General features: G+C 40.8%; 1 protein-coding gene across 1 annotated transcript in view; it reads right to left on the reverse strand.

The window, feature by feature from the left end:
• Positions 1–1,833: 1,833 nt before the first annotated feature.
• Positions 1,834–24,373, reverse strand: part of MTCH2 (mitochondrial carrier 2) — a 53,494-nt gene continuing 30,954 nt past the window's right edge. Inside the window, exons 5-13 of the mRNA XM_088448666.1 lie at positions 22,907–22,957; positions 22,721–22,778; positions 20,908–20,959; positions 20,742–20,801; positions 18,481–18,574; positions 18,337–18,378; positions 6,301–6,368; positions 6,140–6,215; positions 1,834–2,069 (exon numbers count right to left, since the gene is read on the reverse strand). Of these exons, the coding sequence (XP_088304792.1) occupies positions 1,983–2,069; positions 6,140–6,215; positions 6,301–6,368; positions 18,337–18,378; positions 18,481–18,574; positions 20,742–20,801; positions 20,908–20,959; positions 22,721–22,778; positions 22,907–22,957 (588 nt within the window). The 3' untranslated portion in view covers positions 1,834–1,982. The remainder of the gene's footprint in view (positions 2,070–6,139; positions 6,216–6,300; positions 6,369–18,336; positions 18,379–18,480; positions 18,575–20,741; positions 20,802–20,907; positions 20,960–22,720; positions 22,779–22,906; positions 22,958–24,373) is intronic.

A 24,373-nucleotide genomic window follows, 5' to 3' on the forward strand; every position in this document is an offset into this window, starting at 1 on the left:
GGAATATATAAATATAATCATTTTCTCATTCATCTATGGTTTCCATTGGAACACTGGGGGATCTCCCACAGCCATAATTGGGTCACCTACAAGCGTAGGAGGGCACCTTGCACAGATGAGATAGAGCCTGATTCAGCAAGGAACGCAAGTGTGCGCACGCACCTGACCGCTGCAAGAATATGCTAATGAATGAATACGCACGGTAATCACAGCAGAATAAGCAGACGCCCAGCACTACACAATACCACCCACTTCCCTTTACTTACGTCCTCTATACCTGGCAAGATAGCGGAAACATCGAGAACCATTGGACCCATACGCAAAATTAGTGGTAGACCTGACCCTCCCGCAGACTTTGTTACATCTACTGCACGCAGCAAGAGCTCAGGCTACGTAAGGTCTCGCAATGCCTAATTTATGCACGCCTCTGCAACAGCGTCGAAACGCGCTGACACACCTACATTCACACAACCACAGCCCATCACCACCCACTAACGGCACTTCCCGCCAATCACTGGGTGGTAGGTCTGCGTGCTGTCTGCGATCACATTCCCCTTCGCAGCGTCTCATTCGCGCACTACATCTTATATGCATGCGCAGATTGCAAACATCGGCCGGCTGTGTGCGCACGCACCATTGCGTTCCTTGCTGAATCAGGCCCATAGTCCGGCCAGCACCTGGAAATTTTACGGAACATATGGTAGGGTCTTATTTTTGTCAAACAAACGCCCTATTTAAAATGGTTTTAAAATCACAGGCCTTAAATCAAGGTAGAAACAGAACTGCCACATACACAAGTAAAACATAAATCTACATTGCTGTCTATCCCTCACAAATAGAAATAAAATATATTAAAATAAACTGCTATTCTATAACCTTTGTATAGTGATAGAGAAAAAAGGAACAAGGAAATATAGTCCGAGATTCCCAGACACTAATGTCAGAGGTCTGTGCAGCTGCTTAACACGGCTGCAAGTGTCTGAGGGGGAGAGTTATGGAGGTCTTTGTCCAAGGTACTATGTAGGGTAGGGGGGGTACTCAGCATGCAGCCCTCCACATCCCAGCATGCCCTGCCACAATGATAGCAAAACTGTGGCAGCTGGAGGCCTGAATGTTGAATACCCCTGGGTGTAGGGAATATAGCACCTTGACCTCGGGTTCAGTGGACAGCCACTGATCGAGAGGCTTTGGGGTCCCATGTACAAACACGTGATGGTAGCGGGCGGGTCACTCCAGGGAGATGCCAGCATTTTTCAGGCTACCAAACAATGAACTATAGAAACAAAATAATTAAAAAAAAAAAAGTGTGTAATAGGCTGTCTAGTTCACCTCCATAGGGCTTTCCCAGCTTCAAAAGGCACTTTAAACAAACTGAATGTGTCACAAGCCAATCGGGGCAAAGTGGGGGAGGAGCCTGTGTAGCAGCAGCTCTTTTTTTTTTTTTTTAAAGCGTCCATGCTCCGCCCACCAGTATGTCCCAGTGTTCCAGCACCTAACATAGATGAAGGAGTATGGTATGTAGATACAAATTGTTTTAGTAGCCCTTTCCTTAGGTTTAGTGTTCATTTAAGATGGGCCACAATTGGATCTCTGATCTACAGACTGTAGTTGGGAATAAAACAGTTTACACTTCTTGCACTTAAAAAGGTCCTGTGAAGTGCTCAGCAATAAAATGTTAAATGTAATAATTACAAAATGCTGTTTAAACTGCATTAACTTGAAGACTCCATTTTTTTTTTTTTCTTTCTTTTTTTTTTTTAAATGCCAAGACATAGGTCACGTGGTGAAATGGATGGTGTTATTTGGCAGCTAAAAACAAAGTTATACACAGTCTTCAGTTCTCAATAATGAATGATTATTAAAATGAAAAATCATACATAATTGTAAACAAAATGTGTACAAATTAAACAAATACTCTCCCCACCCCCCCCCTGAAGGTTGAACAGCGACGGGTACAGGCAGGGACCCTGATGCTCTTCTCTTCAATAAAATCTCTTCTGTGCATAAATGTAGCTCTTTCCTGCAGGCACCTTGCGGAAAAACAGGCTGTTTCCCCGAGTTGTGTTTCCCTACAAAGAAAAAGAGCCATTACGTAAAAATTTGGAAAAAGGACCTTCATTCTATATAGTCACAACACATATACATTGCACAATACACAACACGGACACCCTACTTAGTGGTTAGTGCAGAGGTTCCCAAACTCAGCACTCGAGGCACCCTACATAGTTCAGATTTTAAGGCTGATGCTTGACCACAGGTGATTTAATTAGTACCTCAGTCAATTTAACCACGTGTGCTCAACCATGGATCTCTCTAAAATCTGAACTGTTGGGGTGCCTTGAGGACCGCGTTTGGGAACCTCTGCGTTAGTGCAATCACTTCTGCCATCCAGGTGTGTAGATGCCATTAGCTTTTGCTATTCAGTGGAACTAGGCCTCAGTTACCTGTCCAGCAGTGAAGCCAACTCCGCAATCTGAACTCACTGCAGAACAGACCACTGAGGGCTACGAGTCAATAACAGATCAGAGATGCACAGATGAATAGCTGCAGAATTTAGCGGACAATTCTATTACCATTGCAAATCTATAGGTTTACTAATCTCATTTCTCCCTGCCTATGAATATCTGCCCAGAAGTAATTGTTGCTGGTGTATCACGCTAGTGGCAAAATTTAGCTCATATTAAATGGTTACATTTGGTATTTATTTTTTATCTAAGCTGTAAGATTGTACTCTGTATGGGAATATAACAAAAAAGGAAGGTTCTATTTCGATCTAAAGATGGAACACAATTGTAAGTAGGACTAAAGCCGGGTACACAGTGGAGCGACGTGGGGACAATATGGCATTTCGTAATGACATATCGCGCAGTGTGTACACAGTCGCTAGCAACGGTTGCCAGGTTTGATGTGCTGCACTTGAAACCTAGCGATATCACTAGCAGCCAGTGCATTGTTAATGAATGACATAACGGTGATCATTCAGTAGTTCATTAAAGTCGTTCGGTGTGGACGCACAATCACTGTTCACGGGCATTCGTACAGATACCGCTCCAGTGTGTACCCAGCCTTAAAACAAGATTTGAAATATGAACTTCATGTTTTCCAGGTCTCTTCACAGAAATAATTAGTTTCACCTGTGGGTTTTTTAAAATGTGTCAGTGAGTAATGAATACACCTGTGCACCTGCTAGGTGACCTGGAAAACATGAACTGTTTGGGGTCCTAAGAACCACTAGTCTATTATCTTCTTGATTCAAGCGAACACAGAAACAGTACCAAAATAAAAAGTGTTCCCAGAGCTCACTCATTGCGTTATTTTGATGACTGGATGTAGTACAGAGGTAAAGGAGGTGTATGTAACCCATACCATGTAGCGGCCAGTACCAGATGCAGAGGGTAAATGAGGTGTATGTAACCCATACCATGTAGAACCAGAGGTAAAGGAGGTGTATGTAACGGGCAGTACCAAATGCAGAGGGTAAAGGAGGTGTATGTAACCCATACCATGTAGCAGGCAGAACCAGAGGTAAAGGAGGTGTATGTAACCCATACCATGTAGCAGGCAGTGCCAGATGCAGAGGGTAAAGGTAGTATATGTAACCCATACTATGTAGCGGGCAGTACCAGATGCAGAGGGTAAAGGAGGTGTATGTAACCCATACCATGTAGTGGGCAGTACCAGAGGGTAAAGGAGGTGTCTGTAACTCATACCATGTAGTGGCCAGTACCAGATGCAAAGGGTAAAGGAGATGTATCGTCTATACCAGTGTCCCTAAAATTAAGGGGTTCACGTCCGAGAAGCAAGGCACCCCAAAAAATTCCAGCCAAGGACCACCCCCAGGGCATCACATGAAAAGGGGAAAAAAGGTGAAGTGTTAAAGGATAGGTGTGTAAAGATAAATCAATAAGTGTTAATGAGATGTAAAAGAATTAAAATGACAAATACACAAACGCATAGAAAAGTGAAAAAATATTCTATGTGAATTAAGTGGTGATGCCATGAGCTCATGGCATCACCACTTAATTCACATAGAATATTTTTTCACTTTTCTATGCGTTTGTGTATTATTTATGTCATTTTAATTCTTTTACATCTCATTAACACTTACCGTATATACTCGAGTATAAGCCGAGTTTTTCAGCACAAAAAATGTGCTGAAAAAGTACCCCCTCGGCTTATACTCGAGTCAAGTGTAGCGCTGACCGGACGGAGTTCGGTCAGCGCTACACACTGCCAAACACACAGCCACCGGAGCCGGCGGCTGCGTGTTTGGTGTAATCAGCAGCCGCTGAGAGTCTGTCAGACTCTCAGCGGCTGCTGCTGCTCCCACTGCGGGAGCCATCTTCCGGCTCCCGCAGTGGGTGATGGGAGACACGACGTCATGACGACGTCTCTCCCATGCAAAGCGGCCGGAGGAGCGGACAGCGGCGGGACCAGGAGCGGGAGTTTAAGGTAAGTGTTTATTTATTTTTATTCTTTTCACGTCTCTCTCTACTAGGGGGGGGGAGAGAGACTACAGGGGGCACTACCAGGGGGCGATGACTACAAGGGGCATTATCAGGGGGCACTAAAAGGGGGGATTACCACTGGGGGAACTACAAGGCGGGGATTACTACAGGGGGCACTACCTGGGGGGGATTACTACAGGGGGCACTAAAAGGGGGGATTACCACTGGGGGAACTACCAGGGGAGGATTACTACAGGGGGCACTACCAGTGGGGGATTACTACAGGGGGCACTAAAAGGGGGGATTACTACTGGGGGTACTACCAGGGGGTATTACTACTGGAGGCACTGAAAGGGGGGATTACCACTGGGGGCACTACCAGCTGCTACCATTTCCCACACTAGGCTTATACTCGAGTCAGTAAGTTTTCCCAGTTTTTTGGGGTAAAAGTAGGTACCTCGGCTTATATTCGGGTCGACTTATACTCGAGTATATACGGTATTGATTTATCTTTACACACCTATCCTTTAACACTTCACTATCACCTGTTTTCCCCCTTTCGTGATGCCCTGGGGGTGGTCCTTGCTTCTCGGACGTGAACCCCTTAATTTTAGGGACGCTGGTATAGAGGAGCCTTGACGACGGCCCAGCGCTTATTCATATATTTGCAAATGTATGTAAACTAATTCTATCATCATGTAGGATTCAAGTATTTTTGATTTATCTGCAGTGTGCTGGAGGGCAATTTTCTTTTTTCTGTGTTCAGTGTAAACCCCGCCCTTTACAAGCACCTGTAGTATATTAAGCTGATTGAGCAACTACCATATTTTTTGCTTAAAGGAGATGTATGTAACCCATACCATGTAGCAGGCAGTACCGGGTGCATAGGTAACTTACTTTGAACTTCCCACTGCATTTCCTTTGGACAGCTATCTCTGCCAATATGAAACGTATGTGCAGCACTGACCCAGTTATCAGTAAAAACCAGTTGGCTGCAGCAGGAAACACAACTACAGCTACAGTAATGCGTTGTGTCTCACGTCCTCCCAGCAGTAGTCTGGGGGAGGAACAAACACTGCTATACAAATTATACACACAGGTGTTACTGGGTAGGATGTACAGATCCTACTTGCTGCCTACAATGCCAGGCAGAGAACTCCAAAGGTGCCCACACACATACCGACTTGCTCCCAATCAGCCAATGTACACGATTTCCCCTGAACTCTCCCTGAACTCTCCCCAGGCAGTCGTGGTCACGATTTGGAGTTAAAAATGTCCAATCTGACTTAAGATCTATCGTGCAGCCAGTGCATTGTATCCCAGATTGGCTAATCTGCCCTACAGCACGGCAGATCTGAAGATGCGATGTACGACGAGCGGGGACGCGCATCGGCATCGTGATCATGTAAAAAATGGCCAAATCGTGAGTTTCTACACTTGATCTGTCGTCTCGATTCGTCGAAATCGGCCAAATTGGATGAAAAGTCGGTATGTGTGTGGGCACCTTAAGCCTCTGCAGTCAGAGTTCAAAATATTTACCCAGATAAATGAACCTGATCTTCATATAGAGCTATGTTATGCACCATAAACGTAACACGATTTTCACCTCTGATCAAATCACAAATAAGGTAATAAATGACATTGACAAGAAAGGTTTCCAGAAAGTCATTGGTGCTGCAAGCCTAGTATACCTCTCTGCTGAGCTGTCTCCAGCAGTCTGTCCAGGACGTGTACACAGGGGCATAGGGAAGGCTACCCCCAGCCAGCCTAGAACAGAAACACAAGTACATCTATTAGAAGACAAGGAGGAGACAAGATGTGGCCGCACAGTGCCTGTATATATCATACTCACCCGCAGTTATTCACAGCCATGAGGTTAGAGACTAGGACAAATGGGTATGTCAGCATACTGGCCAGGAACTAGGGACACAGGGAGAAGATTATGTGGATATATGATCAAACTATACTTATAGTATACTTATAGGATAACAGCCAACAATATTTACCTGACAATTTCATTTCTGAGAGATACATCATGGCAGCCATTACTCTGGGGTTTACATCCCACCTGCCTATTATCAGAAAATAAATCTCTCCCTCCCCCCCCTCACATTCTGTTCCTGAGTATATTATAGGCTGCCATGAAGTAACTTGAAGAAAAAAAAAATCAGGTAAATATAATTAGCAGTTTTCTTCTTCCTACTTCACGGCAGCCATTACTCTGGGATATACCAAAGCTATCTATCTCTATCTATATATAGAGAGGGATAGCAAACCCCCCCCCCAAAAAAAAACAAACATTATGCTTAATAAATATATTTATGTTAATGCCCCTTTAAAAAGGACATGACTTCCAAAGTGTGCACCTGAAACATCCAAAGCATAATGCGTAGAGGAAGTATGAACAGACGACCAAGTAACCGCTGCACAAATGTTTATCCTAAGCGCTTGAGCCTTCCTAGCCCACGATGTCGCCATTGCCCCGGGTGAGTGCACCTTCAGATTCTCTGGAACTTTACGACCACTCTCCTCATACACAAACATAATTAGCGGTTTGATCCAATTAGCTATTGTCCGTTACGTGGGTGCCTGTATGTAGGATAAACAAATGCTTTGTCTATTTGGAAAGAGTTAAAGTTTCGGAAAGCAGTTTGCTGGCAATAAGTCCAGCCTATGCAATCTTCCCTCCTTCTCTTCTTTTGGCTGCGGAAAGAAACGAAGGCAAAATACACTTCTTGATTTCAATGAAAATGTTGAGATTACCTTTAGCAAAAAATGTGGATTTGTTCGCAGAACAACTTTATCTGTCAAATAGGGCTCTGCTGCCCATAATGCTTGTAGTACACCAACTCTTTGCTAAAGTAATAGCCGTAAAAAAAAAAAAAAAAACGACAACCTTCCAGGTTAATAACTTTAATGGAATCTCATGTAATTGTTTAAACGGAGATACCATTTATGCATTAAGAATTAGATTCAAGTCCCATGGGGGCAAGACTGACCTAACTTGAGGATGTATTATTTTCATTGCTTGACAGAATGTTTTTACAAGATTCTCCTCAGATAATCTTCTATCCAGCCACACACTTAATGCTCTTATTTGTACTTTAATAACTGAAGCCGCTACATCTTTTTCAAATCCATCATGCAGAAACTGCAACACTTGTGGCTCATCAGCCTTCATGGCATCAAATCTCGAACCTGCCCCTAGTGCGAAAGTTCACTAGGTTCTGTAACAGATATCTGAGGATACTTTCTTGCTTGCTTGCTTTCATGAGACATTGTACCACTTGTTCAGACAGTCCTTTCCATCTTAGTAGTTCCCATTCAATTTCCACACCGTCAAACGAAGGCTTTGGTGGGATTCGGCTGGAACAACGGACCCTGATGCAACAGCCCTGGTGTGATTTGCAGAATCCAAGGGTCTCCCCACCACCATTGGAAACCATACTCTTCTTGGCCAATAAGGAAGAACTGCTATTACCTCCACTCAATCTTCTATGATCTTTTTCAGTACACGGGCAATCATTGAAAACTGTGGGAACACATACACCAGTCTGAAATTCTATGCTATAATGTATCTACTGCACGTGTTCTTGGCATATGGTATCTGGAAAAGAAAATTGGTAGCTTGGCATTTTGATGTGTTGCCATCAAATCTACTTGTGGATTACCAAACTTTACTAATATGTTCAGGAATACTTGAGCATCCAACTCCCAATCTCCCGGTAGTACATGGTGTCTGCAGAGGAAGTCTACAACAACATGGTCTTTCCCTGGTTCGAGAAGAGCAGACAAGGAATTGAGCTTTTCTGTCCATTCCAAAACTCTTGACACTTTTCACTAAAAGTTGACTTCTGGTTCCACCTTGACGGTTTAGCTAAACCACCACTAATATATTGTCTGAAAATATCTTAAAATTGTTTCCAAGACCTGTTAATAGGAAAACATTTAATTACGTTCCAAACTGCCTACTGGCTTGAGGACATCATCTTCTCTTGAATAGTCCAAATTCCTTGCTTACTTTGTTCCAGCAGCTGCACTGACCATCCTACTGAGCTTGCATCAGTGATTAAGACTAAACCTGGAGTTTCTCACAATGGTGTTGACCTGGAGTTTAGCTCTGTATTTGTCCACCAAGATAGAGAATCCCTTTCTGCTGTATCGAATTAGGTTTAACTATAACCTTCTCATCCTCCATCTTGCCCAAGGAATTCAGTCAATGGTGGAAGACATAATTCCCAAGAGACGAGATTCAAGGCATAACGGTATTGTGTCGCATACCTGAACAAAAGAGGCTAAACGCTGAATCTTTTTGCATCTTTCTTCTGATACTCTAAAAAGGTGCGTAATCCACTAGACGAGAAAAATAAGCGATTTAACGATTAAAATAGCATTATTGTTCAATCGCTCATCAAGCAGTAGTCGTGCAGTAAAATGTCAACGGCCAGCAATGCAGACAACGACCAGAGGGAATGCGCATTTGTCGTCTGAACATGCAGGCCAACCTTTCGATATCAAGAGGTTGTGCATGTTCGGGGATAAGGGAGGGTGCCTGTACTGAACGACAGATCGTTCAGTGTGGGCACATTATCCACTGCACGGTATGGTGAACGATTACAATGTTGTAATCGTGCAATCGTTCCACTCTCGTGTAGTGGATACGCACCTTTAAATATGTAATTGGACTACCTGTACACCCAGAAATTGTATTTGCTGTCTTGGATTTAACTGGATTTTCTCCCAGTTTATAATACAACCATGACATTGAAGGAAATTTATCTGTCTACCGCCTTTTGTACAATTTCTTTTGGGCTTCCAACAATTAACAGATCGTCTTAATACACTCAGATAGTGATCACCTGGTCTCTAAAATGAGCTATAAAGAGAGTCACCAGGACCTTTGTAAATGTTCCCGGGGAAGTTGCCAGGTCAAAAGGAAGACAGGTAAATTTACCTGGCTGCTGGACCTTAAAAATGTCAACATTAAAATGTTTATCAGAAAGGCTTGAACGGAGGAATGGTTATTTGAAAGATAATTACCAATTAAAATCAGTGGATATAGATAGTGAGAATTTGGAAGATATGCATGGTCTTTTTAATAAATTAGAACACCTATGTATAAACAAAACTAAACATTGGTGGGACCAAATTCTATTACAAAAATATTTAGACCAAGGTTGGATACCTAGAGGTCTAAGAATCTTAAAATCACCCACCTTTCAGGACGATAAACAATTTGTAGAAGATTGGAATGAAGTTTTAGATAATTGTTCAAAAAACCTCATGAAGCTGCCAATTAGATATAGAGGGAATAAAGTTGAAAAAATACAAAGTGAAATAGAACAGACAAGAATTATTAAATGGTTTTACAAATGATCCGACATTTGGAGAGAGAGATGCAAAAGTAAATAAAAAAGTGGAAGAATTTGAGAAATCCATTAGAATAAGGAAAAAAGGAAAACTAAATAGAGATAAACAAGATTATGAGAAGGGAGAAATCCATACATTTAATCGCCTGCAGAAGGTTTATGGGAGGAAGACTTATGAGTGGCCCCAGAACCTGGACTAATCAGTCTAGAACGAATCAATTTAGATCAGACCATCTGAGGCAATATAGGAAAAATAGCCATGGAGACGATTTTAGATCAGAGATTGGAAAAACAGGGTTCGAAATTAAGAGAACCCAATACCCAACTGCCCACTAGAAATAGGTTTGAGGTGTTGGATACGGTAGAATCCCCAAGGCAACAATCACTCACTAGGAAAAAACAATATTTAAATAAAGATTATGAAGGGGTGAATGATAGAACAGGAAATGAGAGAAATGTTTTTTTAGACGAAGAACACAGGTATCAAAATCGCCCAAATCTTTATCAACAAAGAGAAAGATGGGCGCTAAAAAAAGACAAAAAGAGATGTTAAGAAGGGGTATCAGAGGAGGAAAGAGTAAAAAGAAATTCAACAAAAATTGTATAAATAAAACCACTGGTAAGGGAATTTTTAATCTCTTTAAAAAGAAACTGAGTAAAGCTGAGGTAGAATTACTAGAAAGGGGATTAAACTTCGCACCAGTATCCAAACCAAATTTATTCAATCTATTTATAGATTTAAACAGATTCATTAGAACTCTGAGTAGGAAACACTATTTTGCTATGAAAGATCTTAATAAAAAAAAAAAGAATATAGAGGGCTCTCCAATAGTTTTGGATAGTGAGGATGATGAGATTATCGAAATTTTAGAGTCATTAGATACAAACGATTTAAAGGAAGAAAAACTGTTTGATGTAAACAAAACAGGTATTTTCCCTTAAAAAACATTTAAGAAAAAAATCTAACTTTTATCCCTTGCAGTACAAAGGACTTTATATAGAAAGCTTTTTTAAAACCACTATGGAACAATTTAGAGATTTGTGTGAAAAATCTGAAAAAAATAGGATTAGAGATAACCTAAAGAAAAGGGAAAGAATTGCGCTTAAGAATTTATGCTTAAGAATTTATGCTCTGATCCGGCACTTACAATAAAACAGGCTGATAAAGGAGGGGGCATAGTCCTCCTAAATACATTGGACTATCTGGTTGAAGCAAATAGACAGCTTAACAATAAAGTATTTTATATGAAATTAGATGGAAATCCAACAGATAGATATAAAGATCGTTTGAAATGTATGTTGAATACAGCGTTGATGAGGGGTGCAATATCTAAGGAAATATGTCAATTCCTTTTCTCAGTACCCAGTGGTACCTACATATTATTATCTTCCAAAGTTACATAAATGTCTGATTAATCCCCCCGGAAGACCAATTATTTCCGAGGTGGGATCTAGGACTAATAATCTGTCTGCATATATAGACAGCAAGTTACAAAAATATGTATGGTCTTTGAAGGCCTTTATTAAAGATACTACTGTTTTTTTGAGGATATTGGAGGGTGTTATGTGATAAAAGTATACGTACTTTTCCACTCGTGACGTGGAGTCACTATATTCAAATATAGATCACAAATTAGGTTTACAGGTGATAGATAATTATTTATCACTAGATGACACCATCACTGGATTAAATAAGGAGTTTATTTTGGAATCTATTAAATTTATTTTAACACACAACTACTTTATTTTCAATTCACAATATTATTTACAAACACGGGGTACTGCCATGGGGACCAGGTTCGCCCTGAGTTTCGCCAACCTATTTATGGGTAAATTTGAAGAACACCACATTTGGGGCAGGCTTGGGTCGAACCTGGTCCTCTATGGGAGGTATATTGATGATTTGTTTTTTTATTTGGGATGGTCCTTTGAGCACTGCAGAGTTTTTTGTTGACACATTAAACCATAATAATTATGGATTAAGGTTCACTAGTACCATCCATCAGACACAGAACTTTCTTGGATATTGCACTAACCATCACGGATAATAATACTATCAGTACGGAGACACATAAAAAAAGTGGATCAGAATAGATACCTTAACTATACCAGTAGTCATCAAAAAAGATGGAAGGATAATGTCCCAAAGGGGCAATTTTTAAGGATTAGGCGTAATTGTTCATCGATGGAAGCCTATGAAAAACAAGTGGATCCTTTGTACAATTCCTTTAAAGAGCAAGGCTATCCCAATAAAGTATTAGACAAAGCATTGGAAGATGTGAATAAGTTAGATAGAAGCAGTCTTCTTAAAAAGGTTACGAAAAAAGGGGAAAATAAGTTAGAAAGAACATCATGTTTCGTAACACAATTTAATTCCAAAGCTTATGAGATAAAAATTCTTTCTAATTATCTTTTCTATCAAATAAGACTCGACGATGTTCTAATAAAATCAGAGGTACTAAAAGAAAAAGTCATCTTTAGAAGAGCAGATAATTTAAAGAGAAAACTAGTTCCAAGTTTTTTCAAGAATAATCATAAACCAACTCTAGAAGAAAACCCTCAAACTACGTGGCTACCACAGAGACCTATAGGTTTTTCATCGTTGTGGGAAAATGGGCTGTTTTACATGCAAATATACAGAGAGGAAAACATCGGCCTTTATTTCCTTTAAATCCAAAGAAGGCTTTAGTATAAAAAGTTATATCAACTGTAGATCTGAATATGTCATTTACGTTCTGAGTTGTGGTTGCGGACTACAATATGTAGGTCGCACAATTCGGCAACTACACATTAGGTTTATGGAACATAAAAGACATATATTGATGAACTCTAGAACTAATCAGTTATATAAGCATATTTCAGATTGTCAGAAAGGCTGTATGGATAGAATAAATATAATAGCAATTGAGCAGGTTAACAAAACAGCCAGGGGGGGAGATAGGTTTAACCTCCTATGTAGGCGAGAGGCCTTCTGGATATATTAAAGACATTGGATCCAGGAGGGCTCAATGATACCATCGAACTTAACAATATATGAATCATTTCTTTGCATTAGTATTAACAACTTACTACTACTCTTATATATTACTCTCGTTCATGTATTGTTTCACTAATTGTGTCTTGTTGTCTGTAAATATATGTATACATTGGTTTGAGGGTGTACATATATGTATTTATATGCATTTCCTTATGTATGTATATATATTTTTTTTATGTGTATCTTTATTTTTATAATTTTTTAATTTATTCAGCGATATGGGGTCAGTTTAAAAAGTGAGGTGAATAATGGATTTTAAGGTCTATATATTTTTAATCATGATATTCAATATTAATATATGGTTCCTTTCAGGGTTATAATAGTATAATATTTATAAACATTTGATATACTATAAGCGCATCATAACCTGAAAGTACTAAAAGCTTGTGAATTAATGGCTGCTGGAACGCATATAGAAGATAGATAGCTATGGCCGCTGGAACGCACGTATAAGGAAGATAGTTATGGCCGCTGGAACGCAAAACTTCCGGCTAAAAGTACAGGGGAGCCAAATATGGTCTATATCCGGCGAACTAATGCTGGAGGATTATGTAATAGGTATCAGCTGTGATGGCAGGTGCGTGTAATAGAGTCACGCTGGAAATGATTTAAAAACGGGCTCTCGTGTGAGTATGGACTATCACGTCATTTTCGTCTGAGGAAGCCGCCGATTAGGAGGCGGGGAAACGCGTTACGAGGAAAGAGAGTGCTAGGACCACACTTGGCCAGCCTGCAGTTCGCGCTGTGGAGGAGTGGGAGATCCGCTGTCAGGTGCAGGGTCTGCACGGCCAGCCTGCTACCCACGCTGGGGAGAAGTAAGATATCTGCCTCCATAAGGTGGATCATATTCCACAAAGACTTTTAAGCGGAATCAATATAACAGGCTACGGTAGCCAATTTGTGGGCTGTGGAGAAAAAGAGGTGTGGATTATTTATCATTCTCCTCTCCAGACCGCATTGTGGAGACGCTGGCAGCAAATTGAGAGGAGGTTGCTAACTATTGGCCTGACATACTCCATGGACAGCGATTAATGAGTATCGTTTTGGATATAACAAGAAAAGACCACAGAAACAACGTGGGAGAAGTCTTATGTGGTAATATTATATATCATAAGTAATAAGCATGCTTAATTACTAACACTGGATTTCAATAATTTTACTGGATTGAACTGAGATTACTAACCACTACTAATTGGAGGATATTAACTATTAACAATTATTAAAACATTGCGATTAATGTGGCTAAGTGATGTGTATCTAATATGTTGAATGTATTGCTTTTAATAATATTAATATATATGTGGTAAATGTATATGTGTACATGTTTAATATATGGCCTTTTTTGGATGTAAACAGAAAGGATTATTAATTTAGTAAAAAATATACATTTCCTAATAACTTTGAAAAGTTCAATAAATTATTTATATTTGAGCAGCGCCTCTTATTATTATTTTCTTTGTAAGGTAAATTTAGAGGTTATCTCTGGCGCAGTATCTCCGAAACCTTCAATGTCTTCTGTCCACTGGAACATGGAAATAGGCATCCTTTAGATCTATTGACTCCAAAAAGTTCTCTCGTCCTATACCCGTCAGATTGGATTTCAGCGTTTCCATATGAAGTTTCTTCACTTTCACAAATTAGTTCAATTGTTTGAGGTCCAGTATTGTTTTGAAACACCCTGAAAGTGTTTCTACCAGAAATATTGGAGAATAGCAACCCTTCCTTTCTTCCGACCACAGAAACAAGCTCTATGGCTCCTTAGCTGAACATTTTCTCCAAGCTGTTTTCCAGAGCCTTGACTTCCAAAGTGACCACTGGAACTCTTGACTCTACAAACGTGTTCTTTTTTTGGCATTTCTGAAAATTCAATTCGATACCCCCGAGATACTACTTTCAGCACCCAATTGTCTTGAACAGTAATTCTCCACTGGTTGGCAAATCTTAGAAGTCTGCCCCCTACTGACACCTGTGTTAGGGGCCTGTGATAGTCATCGTCTCCTATTGTTTCTCCCATAGAACTGACGAAAGGACCGCCTAGTCATCCCTGCGGAATATCTGCCACTATTTTGCCGTCCAGGTCTATAACTTCTTGCTTCCGGTTTAGGAGATGGCATAGGATACCTGCTTCTTCTAACCTGAGGTAACTTTACAGATTTGCTTCCAGTCAACTTAAGTAGGATTGCTTCTAATTGATCAAAGAGCAGTGAACCTTCATAAAGGTAACAAAACAAGCCTATTCTTTTAGTGCATATCCGCTGCCCAAGAACACAACCATAGCACCCTTCATGCCATCACCCCTGCAGATATAGATTTTACAGAGAAATGCCAACACAGTGAGGCTTCACAGATACTCTATAGCTTTATTCATTATAGACGGACTTCTTTATAAATAAGGTCTTGATTTTTTTTTTCTTCCAAGTCTGTGTTCATAACAAATGCCCAAAGTATCAAAGTTCTAGAGTCCGAGGCTATCGCAACACAGGATTTTAACGAGACTGCCATAGAGCTATGCAATTTTTTTTTTTTAAAGGAGCTTTCCATCCTTTCATCCATACCCTCACAAAACAGCCCCATCTTGAAGAGGAATGGAAGTTTTAGATACAATTTCAGAAACTGCTGTACCAATTCTAGGAACCGCATACAAAGTTAAAACTGTTCGACATTAATAGGATACATGCGATACATTGACATTCTTCATACAGGATTTCCTCCATAACTATCTGCTTTTTTTTAGACCAGTCTTCAAACAGCAATTTTAGCAGGCTATCCACAAGATCCAAGTTAAATATTCTAACACTGTCTTGTACTTCACCAGATCCCTCACTAGCGATATCCTGCATCTCCTGTGCCAGCATAAAAGCGCTCCGGAGTGGTGATAATGACAGTAATGTCAATATGTGTTTGCAAATCCAACTGTGTTGCAACACTAGGGCCCTGATTCAGAGCCGGACGCTCTGACCAGAGCGCTCGCTCTGAACCAGGGCCCACCTCCATAAATATGGAGCGTCCTCCTGGATGCTCGTATAGCTGTGGGTCACCACCCACAGCATATACGAGCGTGCAGGATGATGGTCGCGATGGTCTTGACCATCGCGACCATCGCCATTGCGAGCAGAAGCCTGCGGTTGAGTTTCTCAACCGCAAGGCCCGGAGTGATTTTGGCTCTATCAGAGCAGTGCGCAGTGCAGACCATCGACCCACTTGCGAGCGGACAGCCGCTCGCGAGTGGGTCTGAATCAGGCCCTAAGTGTGTAATTATTGTATGATTGAATGGGGATTGTTTCTATCATGCCGTAGCCCAATGTCCTTTATCCCAAAAAAGTTCAGTCCCAAAATCTGTAGGAAGGGTGTTCTTAATTACATGTAGGTACTGACTCCAATAACTGTAGGCTGGATATTCATCCTAATGGGGATTGTCTGTGTAGTATGGCTCAATTCTATATCCACTTATATAAAAAGAAATCTCCTGCCTCCAACAATATAGATGGTGCTGTGTACACTTGGTCCTCCTCTCCACCTCAAAATTAGATTGCACCATAGTGTCCTATAAGTTCCCTGATGCTGTGCTATGTGCAGGGTAAATTTTGTGTACTCACCAAATCTTGCCGCTGTATTGCTGGTCCGCCGGTGTCCCGTGCTGTGTACACTCTGTCAGATGCATGCGTGTGAGGGGAGGGTGTGCACAGGGCATGGGCGACACCACGACCGGCATTGTGTAACCTCGTCCCCCACAGCAATGCCCAGCGAGCAGACTCAGAGCACCAGCCCGGAGTGTGAGCACAGTCTGTGTGGGGCTAGAGGGAGAAGTCGGTGGGAGCAGCAGCAGGGCGTGTATCTAATTAAGAACACCTTTCCTACAGATTTTGGGACTGAACTTTTTTGGGATGAAGGACATTAATTGGGCTACGGCACGACTGAAACAATCCCCAATCAATCATACAATAATTACACACTTAGTGTTGCAACACAGTTGGATTTGCAAACACAATGACATTAATTACTTAATTATGGTCATTATGACCACTCCGCAGTGCTTGGACACAATCTAGTTAATACTTGCAACTGGGGGGTTGGAATACCTCCTATGTGGCCAGCAGCTGGGGGCAGGAAAAGCACCTTAGTAGCACCTACCTACACATTTCATAACTTGAGGTAAGTCTTCAGTGCTGATAAAATAAAAAACTTCCCTACACGGTCTGTACTAGGAGACAGTAAAAAGAGAGACTAGGGAGGAAGAGGAGGAGGGAACCTATATTCCCTAAGTGGGCGGTCCCAAGGGGGAAAAAAAACAAAACCAAAACTTCCCGTCTATTAATAGTAAGATGGAATGTACACACATTGTAATGGCTGCCATGAAGGAGAGAGATAGATATAGATATATATCTCTATCTCTATATGATAAATGCAGCCAAACAGTATTCATCTGCCTCGCTGTTAATCCCTACAAAATGTTTTTGGGAAAAAAAAAAATGGCATCAATGTGCCAAGTCTTATGGACAAGTTTGTTTACAAATCTAATATACTGTATATAAAACTGATCACACCTATAAATGCTTCTCACTTGCACTCCTGTAGTGACCTCTTAATGTCTCCCTGACTTCTAACTAAGGCCCTGATTCAGACCCGCTCCCTGCCGGAGGCAGCTCGCAGGTCTGAAGGGCGTTTTTTTTTTCCTCTCTTTTCTTTTTAGGTCCGGCCTTTTGGACGCTCACTAAGCTGTGGGTGACCACCCACAGCTTTTGCGAGCGCCCAGGTGATGGCCACGACCATCGGGCTTGCAACGAGACCCTTGTGGTAGGTAGGGTCTCCTCTTCCGCAAGCCCCAGTGAGGTTCCGGCTCTAATAGAGCTGGAAGCTCACTACTGACGTCACTGGTGAGGTCAGTAGGGCCGCCCTCAAATGGCAGGCGTTCCTTCGGGAATGCCTTTGTTTGGCCAGCCACCCCCCACTCCCCGCCTACAAAACGGGGCGAGCTGAGCCGCCCCGTTCTGCTGCGAGCCCCGGAGCGAGTGATTTCTCGCTCGTTCTGGGGTGTGCGCACTGCCCGGCCATCGACCTGCTTGCGAGCGGGTCTGAATCAGGCCCTATATCCCATGCACAGCTAATAACCTTACAAGGCTTTTATTAGTTGTTTTTTTTTAAAGCATATCTACATGCTGAAAAAAAGAATATGTAAGCAAGTGAGACTTGTGCAAAGCTGCTGAAAACATTGCAGGTCTATTAGATTAATTACTCCTGCTATTTTTATTATTGTGCTTGTGTAGCACAAATACCAAAACACACTGAACAAAAAAATTCCCATAAAATGATCCTCTAAAATGTTTGCACAGGATCCAGTTGTAAATGAACTGGCTGTGTAACTGCACATTGGCAGTATATAAAAGCCTCAAACAGTTTTCATAAGCCGAGAAAGTCCACACACAAAACACATATACAGAGCTCAAGACTCCCCCCTAGAGGTGCTCAGTGAAGGTACACTTACCCCAGTTACTGCTTGAGAGTAGCTTTTCATCTCACTCACTGCCTATAAAAGGAAAAGGATTAGACACGATTTGTCCCGCACGTGTAAAAGATACAAGTCTTCCGCAAAAGCGCAATATCACAAAGCGTAGATGCACAAACATACCCCATATTCCAGGGCATACGTGTTGAGGAGATAAGCCACCATGTTACATATCCACAGGGAAATGATGTCTCCTAGCAGCCTTGGAATTAAACCACTACATAAAAGAGGGAGCAGTGAAAATATGAAAAATCAGATGGGAAAACGTTTCACAATAAATTACATGTCAGATTAAAGAAACAATGGCCTGAGGAGACTGACTGGACTGAGCGGTTTAATGTAAAATTTGACCTGGAGATAGGATAAAATCTGTATATTTATATACTACTAGCCTAAATGCAAGCACATGCCTGGCCAGTGTGGTTCTATGGGTGGCAATTACAGAAGTTGGTCTCCTCAAGCAATTGGTTACTATTACAAGTGATCTATTAATGCAGAAGTGCAGTCACTGCACAATATTAAAGTCGCTCATATTGATATATTGGGGTCTTGCAACTTTAGTTCTGGCATTGCACATAAAAACAATCAAAATGTGTTCATTGCCACTGGGCCTAATTCATTAAGGATCGTTATTGCGATCGCAGCTCCGTAATCGCAATGCTGTCGCACTGCCAGTATAGAGACGCCCACTGCTTTCCACTACCGCTATCTCACATGCGTAATACTTTGCAAACCTTCAAACATCGGTAACATCGGCTCCTTGCGCAGAATTATTACAGCAGCCCTGACCTTAGAAATTGCTAACCTCGTTGCACGCAGTGAGTACTCAAGCTGTCTATGCAATCGCTATGGCTAATTTATGCACACCAATGCAACAGCATTCAAACGGTCAGGCACACCAGCGTTTCTCCGCCCACTCTCCCGTCACTACCCCCAAACGCTCACTGCCCGGCGATTATTCTATGATGGCTCTGTATGGTCTCCATGATTGCAGCGCGATCGCAGTTGTACTCTCCCGCACGGCGTGGCTTAGGCATGCGCAGTACGCAACAATCATCCGTTTGCGCACGCTGTAGCATTAGCAATCCTTGCTGAATCAGGCCCACTGTCCACTATTAAATGTGCAACTGCAATTTGAAAACAACTTTGTGGAGTGGCAGCTCTCACATTGATTATTATTGGATATGATTATTTTCCTTATAATATTATTAACGTTACTGTCAATATCATTAATATTAGTAATAAAAACAACAACCACATGTACAAATTGCATTATAAGGATACTGGAACAATAGATAAGCTGTCTGTGTATGTAATCTGTTACACACACTAGTTATTTATTTTTTCTATACACAAATGGTCTTAAATTACATACATTTGTGTCAAACTAAGAGCTCAATACAATTACATGCGATGTACTCGCGGGTGCGCTTGCCGGCGATCCGAATTCGCATAAAAGTCCTGGCAACTACATAGGGCTCCGAGCAAAGTTTTGCAATCCAGGCTTGGAGCAGGCCGCGAAGGGTGCGAGGTGCGCTGCCAGTGCCGGCGTTTTAACGCCGTCGCAATGGCAACACGCATACTTCGCGTGTAATGAGACTGACCCCTAAGGGTTGCTGTTCTTTCTAAATGTTTCTATTCAGTTTTTCCTGAAAGGTCGGCAATATGTCTAAACTTTTAAAATTAACAAATAAAATAATGTATTTTCTTAGATACACAAAATTTAGGGTATTGCCTCCCAAAGAGTGTACGTATTTATACGAGATTTGTTATATATGGGCTTATCGTTCTAACAAAGTTTTTTTAAAGTTATTTTTTAGATGTGTTATTTTGTTATGTGAAACAGACTTGTGGCCTTGGTTAGTTAAACATGGCCGGGTGGCCTAAGTAAAACAATTATACAAAATGTTGGATGCAGGGGATTTAAGCAGCTGCCTGTCTATCTCCGATGAGGCCGTGGGTGGAGCCACAGAGAAACTAGTTGGGGATCTCACTTTCTCCTGCACACCATGAGGATTACACATATTGCACCTACTGAATCACTGCCTGAGACACTAAATCGCCGCTCTCCAGTCCTGCTAAGGAATCCAGCAACGTACGAGGATTCCAGGAGACCACAACAACTGTACAAAGGGCTCACCTTGTTAATCAGGACTCCCCCTCGTCATGCCTGGTATTATGCCTTACATTTATCTGTACGGCGCAATAGTAGCCCCAATCCATCCAAACTCAGAAGAGTCTGTAGTCTTTTCTATTGGCCACTGGACTAATAATGTTGTGAAGCAGGTAATTAAGGTCACAAAATGGGGAACAGACAACCAAATAGAAAATGTGTAAGGATCAGAAGATAATAAAGAGTTTCTATAACTTATATTAGAACTTACGCAAAAAACCCCAGGACTCCTTCCTCTTTGTATATTGTCACTATCGACCCGAACAGCCCACTGCAAAGAAAAATTAAAGATCATGGTATTTAAAAACAAAATCTTCACGCTCTGATTAGACACTAACCACACAAGTGGGAAAATCGGCAAAGGGATGGACACCTACTTATATTTGGTCTCTCTCCCTATGAACTGGACCATGCACCGGAGAGTGATTACTGGAAGTACAGAAAATAAAGATATTACGAAAATCTGTTTTCAGCATCCTGAAATTTGGAAGAAACCAGTAGCAATTTACAGGTTTCCAGAGCTTACAGTGCATCCGGAAAGTATTCACAATGCTTCACTTTTTCCACATTTCGTTATGTTACAGCCTTATTCCAAAATGGAATAAATTAAAAATTCTACACACAATACCCTATGACGACAACGTGCAAAAAGTTTGAGATTTTTGCAAATTTAATTAAAAAAAAAAAAAAAAAAAAAAACCACTAAGAAATCATATGTACATAAGTATTCACAACCTTTGCTCAATACTCAATACTTTGTTGGCAACTTTTTACACGTTGTCATTATGGGGTATTGTGTGTAAAATTGAGGACAAAAATTAATTTATTCCATATAGGAATACGCCTGTAAAATAACAAAATGTGGAAAAAGTGAAGAATCGTGAATACTTTCTGGATGTACTGTATCATCACCGGTATCCCTGGCTATATCCACAGTATGCGGATTGTCAGCTTGAGAGCAACGTACATACTACCAGTCATAACTTTTAGAACACCCCCCTTTATACAAATTTAAGCCGTTCAAGGCCAATGAACCTGAAATGGTAGAACAGTAAGCTATAAACTGCAAGAGATTTAAAAAAGTTCTCAGTTTTTGATAACGTCACGTAAATTGCAGAATTATATATATATATATATATATATATATATATATATAAATAAAGGGCCCGAGTCATGAAGCACCACCACTGGACTACTGAAGATTGGGAGGTCTTATGTGCAGAGAGATCAAAATTTTAAATCTTTGGTTCATCGTGCAGGGTTTTTGTACTCTATCCAATAGGCAAATGGATGGTTCTTCAGTGTGTGGGGTTTATTTACTAAGCAAGCTGCCTCTTCTCTGCAGGTTTAAGCCCAACAATTAAAAGGCCAATGCTTTGAATAGCAAAACACCACCTGTTTTGCAATTAAAAGAATTGCCCTTTTAATTTTCAGGCTTAAACATGCTAAGTAGTGGTGGCTTCTACAAGCCGCCACTTAGCAAATAAACCTCTGTGACACCAACGGTTTAAATATGGAGATAGAAGCGTGATGGTCTGGGGCTCTTTTGCTGGATCCTGAGATGGCGACTTGCAGAGTGAAGGGCAACCACAGCATTAAGCAGCGCCTTGCGGTACCCTCTGGTCTATGCCAAGACAAAACATCTCCAGGCTATGTTAGAACTGCCTTAAAAGGACAAGACAGTAGGCTTCATATCATGGAATGACCAGCACAGTCTCCAGACTTACATCTCATCGGTTTAGGATAAACTTGGGAGAAAAAGGGTGAAAGCAAAACAACCTACTATCGTCACACATTTATGGGAATGTCTGTAACAGTGTTGGGAAGAACTCCTCAAACAATATGCGATTTCAGAATGTCACAAGTGTGTACTGTGGTTATATCTGCAAAAGGTGGCGATTCAGTAAAGAATTTAGATAACGCTTTGTTTAATAAAAAAAAAAAAAAAAAAAAAAAAAGGATCCATCCACACATTTTATTTATCTCATTTGTTCTATTCCACAATTTCATTGAGACATTAACATTTCAATAAAAACGATATATCTAGAGATAGATATATATCTATATATATCTCTATCTATCTCACACAGTTATGTTACTTTACTTTCACCTTATTTTATATACAACTGCCCAAAAGGCTAGGAATTTTTTACATTATTGCAGTTGCCCGTTTTCCAAAACCAGACATACCATGGAAGGGATGTGTAATAACGGTAGCAGCTGACCGAGCGACCATCTCCTGGGTGGTCTAAAGAAAGAAAAAAAAAAAAAAATTCAGAAAACAGAATCTTTTTAGTCTCCAATTTAAAAATGTCCCCATGACATGACCACAGTGGAGGCGGCAATTGTACATTCAGGAGAGATATAATCATTTACCTCTTTGATAATGTAGTCCAGGGAGGCGCCGTTTTCTTTTTGTTCACCTCCCTACACAGGGGCAAAAGAAATAAGTGGATTTAGTACACCAATGGCCGCACAACCAGAACATACTGAGGATACCATTACTTAAAAGGTAACGTATCGTGAAACTAAAGGAAATATATTGCAGGCCTTTTAAATGGATAATTCTTCCAATTTTTCCGTTATTAAACTCTTTAACTACTGATAAAATCTAGTAGAACATCCCACACATTCCGCTTTCTCAACTGCTCGTATTACTACTGGAGGACGGTAGGTCTCTAGAGACTTACATCCTGATGTTTTACCAGTGATGCCTTATTTATTGGAGTCTAAAGCGGGCAATAGTTCTATAGTCCTGATTAAGTGTTCTGCTGATCCAATGAGCAATGGCTCACCGAACCTGATCATTTTTTGGTCGGGATGAGCGAATTGAAGATTTCCAACATGTTGGCAGAACGGAGAATTGGGACAACTCATTGCAGATGTATGAGTCCTATAAAGAGTAAGACTAGCTTACACTAAGGAAAGACATGAAGAAAGTGCCTAGAATCATTGGTCTATCTTGCATTCATACATTTCAACTCACACACAATGTATACCAGGTAGAGACTCCCTTATCCAAATATTCAGAAATACACAATTTTTTGAGCATGACTGATCGTGACAGCTGTGCTTTCTGATGGTTCAATGCACACAAACATTGCTTGAGGTGCAACATTTTTTCAAATATTGTATAAAAATTACCTTCAGGCTGTGTGCAGAAGGTAATCAATGGTGAATATAAGATCAATGGTGCTACAGTGCCTAAAATAGGCAATAATGATATATAAAAAGTAGAAGTAAATATCACCACATCTATGGATTCTGCATTTCCTTTTTAGGGATCCTCTTCATTAGTTTTTTTCCATCAAGATGTGCATACATGAAAATAAAAACATACAAAACAAACCATGTGTAATAAATAAATATATATATATATATATATATATATATATATATATATATTATATATATCTCTATCCACGTGCTACAATAAATAATGGAATGGTGTCCAAAACAGAGAGAATGCCTCCAATTGTATCAGAACCAACTAACCAAGATTTAGAAGACAGCCCCGGTGGGTATTTTCTACGCACTACTATTGGTGGTAAATAGTACAGATTAGCGTACCCTACTCACTTAGATGAAGAGGGGTCACACTCATTAAGGTTTCTTTTTAAAGCAATACCCACTCTGGGTCTCACTTCACACAAGTGGTATGGTGCAGAAGAGGCTTTTCTTCAAATTACAGATATTCACCCACAGCAATGGCAGAGAGCGGCCATTGCTGTGTCTGGCAGCAATGGTGTGGGTGCATCAATTTTGAGGATTCCAAGGAAGGAGTTATGAAATGGTACATAAAGAAACCCTGATGTGTGGACCCTGACTACGTATTATTGTGAG

Source organism: Taudactylus pleione, unplaced genomic scaffold, assembly GCF_031769625.1.
Source record: "Taudactylus pleione unplaced genomic scaffold, aTauple2 ptg000462l, whole genome shotgun sequence".
Classification (NCBI taxonomy): Eukaryota; Metazoa; Chordata; class Amphibia; order Anura; family Myobatrachidae; genus Taudactylus; species Taudactylus pleione.